General features: G+C 40.5%; 1 protein-coding gene across 1 annotated transcript in view; it reads right to left on the bottom strand.

Moving 5' to 3' along the window:
- LOC145412966 (uncharacterized) overlaps positions 1–12,119 on the bottom strand; it is an 83,921-nt gene that overhangs the window by 7,852 nt on the left and 63,950 nt on the right. The window contains exon 2 of the mRNA XM_080282789.1: positions 67–219. Within this exon, the coding sequence (XP_080138915.1) occupies positions 67–219 (153 nt within the window). The remainder of the gene's footprint in view (positions 1–66; positions 220–12,119) is intronic.

Here is a 12,119-nt window from a genome sequence, read left to right as displayed (position 1 = left end):
GCAAGGAAAGTAAATGGATATAAGGGGACACTGACCTAAAAATCAAAAGACCAACTGTACACTCGCCTCAAAAAGACCGAGGTACCTAGCGATGTTCCCCTGCACACCAGCTTCCTCCCACGCCTCCCGGATGGCTGCGGTAGGCGTGTCCTCCCCAGCCTCAACGCCTCCACCAGGCACCAACCACGAGCTTCGGTCCTTGCTGGAGACGAGTAGCACCTGGGAGAGAGGAGGAAAGGGGTTAGGGATGGTGAGGAAGAAGAGAAAAAAGGAAAGAAACGAAAGAGGGAGAGAAGGGAGAGAAAGAGGGGGTAAAGGAAGAGAAAGAAGGAGGGAAGAGAGAGAAAGAGGGAGTGAAGGGAAAGAAAGGAGAGAAGGGAGAGAAAAAAGGCCTTAGGATTAACAATACATATGTCAATTTTCGATAAATGATTAAATATATATCTATGGGTATGACTAATCACTGGTTCAGACACTCCCTATACACACACACACACACACACACACACACACACACACACACACAAACAACCCTTCCCCTACATACAAAGACGCAAACTTGTACCTGTTAATAAAAGCGAATTACAGAGGGGATGATTACGTAAGCACACCTAATTAAACTAGTTATCACTTTATCTACCTGTCAGTCCACCTGTCAACCAATAAGTACAGGGCCGTCAATAATTCCTTTACATTCCTGGGATTTCTAACCAATGAAACCATAGTCCAACCCATCTGATTACTCTTAATTAGTTTACCAAGACCTCATCAACATCTTCAGGTGCTAATCAAACTACTTATCACCTTTACCTGTCTGTTACTCTACCTGTCTACTAATAAGAACAGGTTCGTCAATAATCCCTACAAAACTTTCGATTCTGAACTATACTTTTTTTTTTACTTTAACGGCCTTAAAAAAAAAAAAAAAAAAAAAAAAATCAGCCTGTTTCACGTAGCTCAGTGCCCGAAAAACAATACCATGGCTCTACATCCTCTCCACAGCACTTCGTGACTAGCACCATATTCTAGTGTTCTTCTACTGTTAAAACTCAGCATTTAAGATGGAGCTATAGCAGCTTTAGACCACGTTAAAGTGAAACGTGTATAATATAGTTACAAACTGATCTTGGTTACCTCTACATTCTTTCCACAGCACTCCTTCGTGACTAGTCCCATAATCTAGAGTTAATCTACCACTACAACTCAGCATTTAAGATGGAGAGATGGCAGTTTTGGGGCAAGTTAGAGTAAAACGCCTAAAGTAAAGCTAGCAACTCCATAAAGTTACCCCTTTAATTCTAACTTTTTTTTTTCATGCTTTATTCTTGCTGCCACAGACGAGGGCATTCGCGTAAAGTCCTCTGGTAGTGAAGGAGTTAATGAAGGCAATATCTAACCCCTCCAGTTTGAAAAGTCATTCCCAAGCTGAATAAAATCGTCTGGAGATGATAAGAACGAACGGAAAATACATCACCAATATGAAGGGGTTAAATACGAAAGCCTAAAAAAAAACAAAGTACAAGAAGTAATATCAAAAAATCATATTCAAAATAAATCGCTAAGGCAGTGGTGATACGAAGCTTCCCATTCCCACGATATGACGGTCTCTGTCACAATCTACCAATTTTTCTCCTGATGACTCTATCCATCTACCAGCACGGGCAGGGGTAGACTGGAGTAGGACTGGGTACGTGTGTGGGTAAATGGATGAGTGTTTGTTTTTATCAGAGGCCTTACTGGTAGCGATGAACAGTGGTGGATGAAACGTGGGTAACCGATAGATGCAGGAACCAGTGGATGTCTATCTACCGACCTGGCTCTCTGTCTACTTCATCTGTTTGTCTCTTAACTCAGAATCATCTACATTAACCTTCGCTTATTTGAAGTTGCTCCTATTAGCCCTCTTGCAATCTCCTTTAACTCCCTCCACCTCTCTCTGCATATACGTATGTAACCTAGAAGCACATAATTCATAAGTATGCTGATACCCCCAATAAATAAACAAAAATAATGGGAATAAAAAATTTCACAGTTTTCGTGTATTCAGAACAGTGTCATGAAAGGGTCACATTAGGCACCTGTCCTTAGTGTTTTAGGGCCTACAATATTTCCAGTACGGGTTGCGGTATGGATTCTGTGATGTGGTGGATGAGGATTTACAGGCTTACCTAACAGCATTACAACCTCGGTAAAAATAAATAAATAAATGAATAAATAAGTAAATAAATAATACAGTTGTTGAGACAGCCACAAGTGACTACGTTGAGCTGACAGAAACGGTCCCAGGGTACAAGTATGCGTGGCTCTTAATCCGGCCTTGCGTGTATTAATATCTTCAAGGGAAAACAAACTTCTTATACAACCAGTCGTTGTTTATTTAGCTCTTGTGCAATACACCCAAGGAGGTCGCCTACACCCCTACACAACCCCAGCGGATGAATACTGACGGCAGGTTTGGTTGGAGGTCCAGTTTTTCACGCGGAGGTTGTGTTGGCGTGTGGGGAGGAGAGGGGTGGGTGACCAGTAGGCGAGCGGGCACTAGAACCGTTTTGGTCTATTGTGTTTTTCGAGGCGTATCCTATCCTTCACAGGCTGGTGGTGCAAGTTTTAGCGGAGATCTCTGTGTTGCTAACCTGGCCAGAAGGTTAAATGATACACACAAGCGATTTAATGTGCGTGACGTCCTTCGAACAGTTTTTCGTTTACGTATCTAGGAATCTACAACCAATGCCATACATTTTTTAATCCCATTTGAAAAAAATTGTGACAATCATGACTTCAAAAGACATCTTGTATACTTTAAACAAGTATGGAGATAAGGCACCGGTAACCGACATACAATAAACAAAAGTTAAACTGTTGCGAATAGTAAATTAGTGAGATATACGAGTGGGATAAAGACACTTTCACAAGACACCAAGCAACATTTGATAGCCCCATTACTAGATGGACGCCCAGAGAATTCAATCTGTCGATACAATGGCTGCCAACTAAAGATTAATTCCAGAGATCAAAACATAATTTGAGTTCTATGTAGGATTAGATGTTGTTATTCATCTACTGTCACTACCAAGTCAAAATTTGCATTTCACTCAGAAATCCACGCTCAATTAAAATAAATACATTACTTTGCAACTCGCATTGGAAAGTCTGTCGCCTGGCAGTGATTGTGACGTCACAGATGCTAATTACAAACACACAAGCCTTGCCCTGGTATATTAACTCTCCCTGCTACAAAGTACACCATCTACATCAGTGGATAGTGGATACACCTGTTACACTTTTGACGAATGTCATTCAGTTGATTTACACATGCCTTCAACTCGGTCACAAAAACAAACATGACTCATTAAGTCACAGGTCTCTACTCAGATTCTGTTTTCTGAAAGGTTTGGCTCCCAGACACTGCGCTTTTGGACAACTTCGGCACATTATTTTAATGCTTTTCATTAAAACTGAAGACTGTTGCTTCAGCACACGATATACAGTCATGTACTGTATACTTGCTGCTGAAATAAGAACTTCATACAAGAATTTCTCTCCATGACTGACCTTTAAATATAATTTTTTTTTCGTTTTCGAGGTCTTATTTCGGAATCCTAACAGTCCTGAATATTAGGGGGAAATTGTACCAGGATGCCACTGACCTTGACCGATCGAAATTTGGCAATCCCGTAAAGGTAATCATGCCGAGAATGAAAATGTCACGATATAAAACTTGTCTAATAAACCAACCGGTATTTTTTTCGGCTTTCATGATCTTATTTCTGTATCCTACTGACATTATGTATTAGTGAAAAATAATATTAGGCTGAGAGTGAAGCCGAGAGACATTTGGCAACTCACAGTGAATTCAAAATGTCGTGATATGAAACTTGCCTATTAAGTTTCTCATTTAACCCCTATGACATTTCCCAAAGTACAATGGCGTGACATATTTGTTCTCCAATACATTTTTACAAGCGCATATAATAATTACAGTAGGTTATGGAAAGGTCAGAGTGAGTATAGATGTTTTGTGAGGGGTGAAGGTGTGGGGGGGCGGGTACCTGTTCCAGTCCTTGTCGCCTGAACAAGGCCTAAGGGAACTCAAGTATGGGTTTTTCAGTCTGCCAAAAATATAAATATATAAATAAAATATGACAGAAGGGAGGGCAGTTGTTTTTACTTAACAGATAAAAATACATGCTAATCTTTTGGGCACAAGAACTTTTTAACTGGTATTTCTTGATCACTGTGTTCAACTTTACAAAGATTTCTATTAGTGAAGGGTAAATGAAGGTTATATCTCATCCATCCAGTTCGAAAAGTCAGTCCGAAATGAATCAATTCGTCTGGACACAACTACTAAACCCCAAAACACAACTGTGGTGGACATCAATTAAGTAATGGGGGAGGGGGATGGCTGTCGCCACTGGAGATCCTTTTGTCGAAGACAGTTTTCATGGAAAATGATGTGAGGTAACTGAATTACACACACACACACACACACACTACAATACATCCTGCAGTTTTCCTTGTGGTCTTGAAGATCGATGGTGTGTATAAACTGAGCACGAGAAAAACAATCGCAATGAATATATATATATATATATATATATATATATATATATATATATATATATATATATATATATATCCAATCCTACATTGCCTCATGAGGAGCGTAGGAGCCCGGGGTTAGGCAGTTGGTCCCGACATTTAAGATGAGAGTGACCAGCCTCACTCATCCCTGAGTGGCATATATAATATATATATATATATATATATATATATATATATATATATATATATATATATATATCAAGGACTTTTAATAACAGGACTATAGAGCTCCAGAAAAACATTCGCAATAAATAAAAAAATAAAAACAGCAAAGACTTAATAACCAGGACTATCTACTTTGACGCCACAACCCTTTTAGGACGGCGCTGACGATGACACTAACAACGATGATGACAATAATGACTGTGATGATATTTATGCAGTCCAATCCTTCGTATATTGAGGAATCACATTAACTACCCTCCCCACCCCCCCAAAAAAAAACAGGATCTAGGCGTCAACGAGCATGCAACTTTTTATTTCACCTTTACCTACATTAGTAAATTAAATTCCTGATGCAGTGAGTCTCTTCCTCATTCTTAGCTACATCTGAATGTTTGGTAATCACGTAGGTTTAAGAAGACCCCGAGCTAAGAGGCTGTAATAATCGTTCTATAATACACACACACAAGCACGCAATAGGTCAAGTAAATTAAAGTCTACACGTACACATGCACTCGACATTATTTCCATCCACTTTCATAATATCTGGCGTTCGTACCCCCTCCCACCTCTTCCCCTAGATGTAAATACGCATGCAAAAAAGTAGGGTACAAATGAGACAGTCCTTTTTTCTTTTTCTTTTTTTATGCGACTTATAATGTCAATATCGAGGTGGGTATCCTTAGACAATGACTGCCGACCCTAGGGAGCTTCCTCATCTTCCACCTTTCTTCTGATGAGCTTTGTTTTTGTTAATGTGGCTTTATATAAGAGAAGGTATAAAGTCCTATTATTTTTAGTCAAGGAAAAATGTACCCTTTATCACACCATTCATGTACCAGGCAACTTAGAGAGAGAGAGAGGGAGGGAGAGAATGGGAGGAACGTTAATTCATCAGACCGCGATGCGTTTTTTGCTCATCGTCTTTGCACTTTTTTTTTCCCCTGTCCTTAACCACCCCGGATGTCACCACACTGTCAGACAACGAATGAAATTTAGCATCAATTAAAATATCAGTTCAATGCCACAAAAGTTCCGTAATATTTCAGAGCAATCCTTAGATTAACAGTTTGTCCTGGTTCAATGCACGCTATCCCAAAAGCATTCCAAACTGACGATATTTAGGAAGCTAAATCTGACCCGAATTTCCTGTACAAAGACCGATATGGTGCACTGAAAACTTATGACTTTATAGTTTTACTGCCAACTCCATCCTGCACGGGTCGATATCATGGAGCACACACACATACACACACACACACACACACACACACGGCACAGAGAAATTTACAACTACATTTCCGACTGGAACGCAGCCTTCTTACATCCCTGGTGCTTGCGAAACTGGCAAAATAAATCACTCTCATACCCCCCTTCCCAGGCCGCACTTCCTGGCAATAAAGTACAAAGAAATATTCACACTTCATCCCCAGTTATCTCATTATCTGTACACAATTAAACGAGGAAATAATCACCCTTTATCTCAAATTACCTTGTTTATCTGTACATGATTAACAGAACTATAGGGGCCAGACGATATTTTTTTTTTTTTTTTTTTTTGCGCGGCTACTCGTTTGGTTTGGGTTTGCAATACTTCCGTAACCCGAATATAATAAAAACGAGCGAGTGCTTATGAGAAATGTTTGTTCAGCTCCCCAGTGAGCAAGAATTATGTTGCATAATGGACTCTTACTGCAGTGATTGAGATAAGATGACAGTAAGCGCGCGCGCGCGCGCGCGCACACACGCACGCGCACACACACACACACACACACACACACACAGGGAGAGGAGTGGGAAGTAGCAGTTGAAAAAACAGCCTGAGAATGCGTGTGGTGTGGGACAGAAGCAATAACTCTTGTCAGGAGAGAGAGAGAGAGAGAGAGAGAGAGAGAGAGAGAGAGAGAGAGAGAACAAACAAGGTCAAGGAGAGGTGCCAGTTGCCAGGATATATCAGTAAAACCTAGCATATCCTGTCTGGCACATCATACCCAGTAACGGCATATTGCCATGAAAATAAATAAATATATCTTTTCCCCAATCCTAATTCCTGCCGAAGAGAAGGGGTGAGGTAGAATCCAAAAATAAAAGAAACAAATAAAAATAAAATGTGTGAGCTGTCAAACGATATCTCTGTGGTCACATATTCATATACAAATCAAAGAGAAAGTATCATATATAATTTCTTTTAACATACAAGTACTAACACCAAATAAAAAATAACAATAATAATAAAACCACACCAGAAATATAAATCTTGCTCTTTCAGTGTGTCTAAAAATACAAGCATTGCTCTTCTAGCCTCAATTTCAACTCATTTTTCATCCACTGTTTTCATCTTTCCTAAACCTTATTATTTCTTCACCGACTCTAAGCGCTTCTTTGACCTCAACTTTTCTATCCTGATGCTTGTTAGTCCCATAAAGACGAGTTACATGAAATATTCAATATTTGTTTGAGATTCCCTTCGTAATCTTGCATCCCGACCATTATGAAATGATGGAAATCCTATTGTGTCGTACGTGGAATAGGAGACTTCGTCGCACCTCTTCCTTAGTGATTTATTCCGCCTATTACGCCTTAACATTCTCGTGTATACCATTTACATAACTTAAATATCGGCACAGTTGACATCAATAATATACTGTACAAGACGATAATGAAGAGTAATGTGCAGAATAAATCGCCATGGAAGAGGCGTTACGAAATGACGAAATCTCCAGTCACTTTGAATACGATCTTCATCCTGTAAATCCTATATAACTTTTTTCCTCCTCTGCATAAAATGTCAGTAGGTATGCCACACTGTCGAAATATATCAAATTATGCTTGCAAAATATTAGTGCTTGCTTTTCACACTCAGATATGTTTTTCACAATTGTCAACACCACTTAGCGCAAAGACGACATACAAACACCATATCCGTAAAATATTGCTTTTTACTTGAATGAAGTCAATAGGATAAGGCTTCCACTGTCAACATTTTCCATAAGGCGAAATATCAACAGTGTCATACTTAAATATGTAGTAAACACTGCATAACTTTTGCTTGTATAAACACAGGTAAAAGATCACATGTTCAGACCCAAACAAACTCATGCAAGCCAGCACAAAACAACTATATTCGTCTGCAAGCACGAGTGTTGCAGACACTAAAAACCTTTAAAATATGCTCCTGATGTGTGGATTTCTTTCCCTTTTTCTTTTGTTTTCTGCATAAGATATGCTAACAAACAACCTTATATAAAGAACGATACAATCAAGCTTTTTCTAAAATAAATTTGTCACATGAGGTTGCAGAGAATACGAGAAAAAGCGAAATAAATAAACCTAAACCTCTCCAAAGTGGCGCGTAACTTACATTGGCGCCACCCGGTTTCTGGCAACTATCCCGCCCAGGGGTTGCAGGCTCATGTATTTCTCTCAACCATTTCCAATTAATGTTCAAATCTCCAGGTATATGGTATCATATTTAACCCAAAACCAATCGATATGCCAATAAATATAATAAGAAAACAGGAGGGAAGATAAACAGGCTAAATACGAAGGGGACCGTGTGATCTTATAATTGGCCTAAACGGAGGAAAACAACTGCATGACTCAACTATCTAACACTTCTCAAACGCTTCTAACAATAGCCTAGCGTGGGCAGCCCGGCAGTTAGACAGCAGCTGGAATGTGGGCTGGGCCGGTGGTGGCTTGTAAATGATACAGGTATGTGATTATAGCTGTAAATTATAGCTAAGTGTATGATTATAGCTGTAAATGATAGCCTGGTAGAGGCTGATCTGTAAATAATGCTGGGTATATGATTATCAGTGTAAATGATACTGGATACTGGGTTATCAGTCTAAACCAGTGGTTCTAAACCAGTGGGTCTCAAGCCGGGGGGCGCGTCCCCCTAATGGGGCATGAGCAATTCCAAGGAAGGAGCGAGGACTCAGAGAAATCATAGAGTGGCTTGAACAAGTGTGTGTGTGTGTGTGTGTGTGTGTGTGTGTGTGTGTGTGTGTGTGTGTGTGTCAATGAAAACTTTGTTTTCAGTATTCATATTCGGTCTCAGCTCCAGCACATTTTACCTGGTAACCGTGTAATATATATAATTTTTGTCTTGCCTAGCCACCTTCCTGCTCTCTCTCTCTCTCTCTCTCTCTCCAACCTGGTCACTTCGAGGGAAAACTAAAGATATCAGAAAGTCTCACATTACAAACTGGACCGCACCCCACTTAAAACACTAACGCCCCTAAACTTCCCCCCCCCCCCAAATCCCACGAAAAGGATAGTGGCTGCAGAAGGGCTAATTCAACCTGTGTTCACCTGGGTTACCGTCCACTTGAACCTGTGGCACAAATAGCAACAATAATTCAGCAATAAGTTTTCAGAGTCAGATGACGGCAGGAAGAGCGAGGGGAGGGAGGAGGGGGACCTAGATATCTGGACCAAGGGTATGGGCAACGCGACCCGAAAAAGACTGAGAACCGCTGGTCTGGTCTAAACGATGGTGAGTATACGTTCAGCGTAAATGATGCTGGGTATACGATTATCAGTGTAAACGATGGTAGGTGTACGGTTATCAGTGTAAATGATGCTGGGTATACGGTTATCAGTGTAAATGATGCTGGGTATACGGTTATCAGTGTAAATGATGCTGGGTATACGGTTATTAGTGTAAATGATGCTGGGTATACGGTTATTAGTGTAAATGATGCTGGGTATACGGTTATCAGTGTAAATGATGCTGGGTATACGGTTGTCAGTGTAAATGATGCTGGGTATACGGTTATCAGTGTAAAGGATGGTAAGTATCCTATTATCAGTGTAAAAGGTGGTGGTTAAACGATGCTGTCACAGATTCTCGATGTAATTAAGAAAATATGTAGGAATAAGGATGCCAATATGAATTTAACTAACGCTTTCTAAGTTCTCCTCTACGAAAAGCCTTCATCCACCCATCCTTCCATCCAATCCTCTTCTGTACCACCAGGAGAGTAGGGGACCGGGGTTAGGCCAATCAGTTCATTCAAGATGGTCTCACAAACATATAAAAGTTCGTCTGGTAATTGCAAAAAACGAATATTAAACTCATCGCACAGAAAAAGTTAATGAACACTTTCTAATCATTTATCTACAAGACGTATCCCATTCCAATCCTCTTATCTACAACAGGTTTGCCCAAAAAATCAGCTGGTAGCATAAAAAAAAAAAAATCCTTTGTTAAAAAGGGCCAATATACAATTCAGTAATCTAGCCTAATCCACCCTGAAAAAAGAACAGAAAAAAAAAATGTAAACAAACAAGGAACTGCCCGCCCTGTTTCCACCACGACAAGCCGCCTAATACATTTTTGGCCGCTGACGAAACTCCGCGACAAAAACTAGTACCAAGGAGACGGTGCAAAGGTCGCGGCGTTGCATGTTACCGCGCGAATCCCATAAGGAGCAATCGTCTTACATCTAGGCTCAGAATTATTGTGCTTATCGTCTACAGTTACGGAACAAATCGGAAGTAGCTATCGCCCATGGGTTATCGTCCTCTACTAACTGCACTTGACACCTGTCTTATGAGGATCTTGAGGGGTGATCGTCGTTTATTTAATTTCTTAGAGAGAGAGAGAGAGAGAGAGAGAGAGAGAGAGAGAATGTGTGTGTCAATATGTACAAACTGATCACACGTGAACATTTTGACTCGCCACTATCGTATGTATCGCGTGAAATATAATAAATGCATCGTCCGTATCGCCTGAGTTATCATCCCTTCCGCTGTGCTGTGAATCTTAATCCCACTTAAGGTGAAAGACAGCGCGTAGTGATACCGCCAGATTACATTAAAACTTCCGTATGGGCCGAGATGGTTCAGAGTTAGATAAAACATGGTAATCCTCCTTTACTGGTAACCTATTTTTACTTCCTTCAGTTCGGGAGAGTTTAAATGACATCTGAATCACTCAAATACGCAACAGTATTTTCCCTTTATTTAGATTATAAGAAAAAAGGGCAGAGAAATTAGATAAAATAATCATATATCACTGTAAATGACAATAAGCCTACATCTATTTAGTTTTAATCAATGGTATATACAGTATAATAGCTGTTACTTTTTGTTTTCTTGTGAAGGTAACAGTTTCACTACATGAGACGCACTACAGGATATTTATTTAAGATGCCCCTAAACGATCCGAGGAAAGCACCTACCTATTAAACCTTTACCAAAAAAATAAAAGAAATACATATATAAAATCATCATCACAGTCATCATCATCATCATCCAGTCCCGTTCACATATGAGGTAGGGGATCTTAAAACAGGAGAAGGAAATCACAAAACCAACAATATTAAATAAAATCAATCACATCCACAAGTAAATAAATAAATGAATAAATAAAAAATAATGGTGCTATCCACAAGTTTGATGGTAATGAGAGTGGAAGGTCACAGGTGAGTGGTTATTACCTGATGGCGGTAACTTAGAGGGATAAAGGTACACACACACACACACACACACACACCTAGTCTATACATACAAACATCTACATTTCTAATACAAACATACAGTACTTCTCTTTCATCACACACGGCCTCTCTCTCTCTCTCTCTCTCTCTCTCTCTCTCTCTCTCTCTCTCTCTCTCTCACACACACACACACACACACACACACACACACACACACATCATCGACAACTGGACCACCAGCACATCCCTCCCTTTACTTCTGCCTCCCCGGACGATTTTATTCACCTCAACAAACCCCACCACCACAATAAATAAAGGGGTTAATGAGGGCTATTATCCAACTCCTCCAGTTCAAACCGTCTCTCCAAAGCTTTATAAAAAATCGTCCTGAAATGGGGTGGAGGGGTTTATCACTACAGAACGAGGATTTATTTTACTTTATTCCTATTACTAAAGGACGATTTCATCCAGCTTGGAAGTTGGATATATTTGAAGGGAGGGAAGGGGAGAGGATAGGAAGAAGGGTGGGAGAGTAGAAGGGGGTGAATGGAAGGGGCAGAAGGGTAGGGAAGGGGAAGATGGAGGTGAGTGAAAGGAGGGGAGGGGAGGGAATAAGTGGGGACGAGAAGGGAGGGCAGGGGATGGGGAAGAAGGGAGGGGTGGGTATAGGAGGGGAGGGGGAGCAAAAGGGTGCCTGTCAACTCTCACTTACACGTTTGACTCTCGGGCACGTGTTGTTGGGGAGGGGAGGGGAGGGGAGGGGAGGAAGGAAGACGCAAGTAAGGTTGAGAGGAGTGGGGGAAGATGGAGAAATGCACAGCAGTAATGGGGAGGAAGAGGGAAGAAAAACAGAAGGTAAAACACACACACACACACACACACACACACACACACACACACACA

This window comes from Coenobita brevimanus, chromosome 94 (genome assembly GCF_032717465.1).
Source record: "Coenobita brevimanus isolate Jiangsu-jjx chromosome 94, ASM3271746v2, whole genome shotgun sequence".
Classification (NCBI taxonomy): Eukaryota; Metazoa; Arthropoda; class Malacostraca; order Decapoda; family Coenobitidae; genus Coenobita; species Coenobita brevimanus.
Note: the sequence above shows the minus strand (reverse complement) of the source record. Positions and strands in the feature narration are given on the sequence as shown.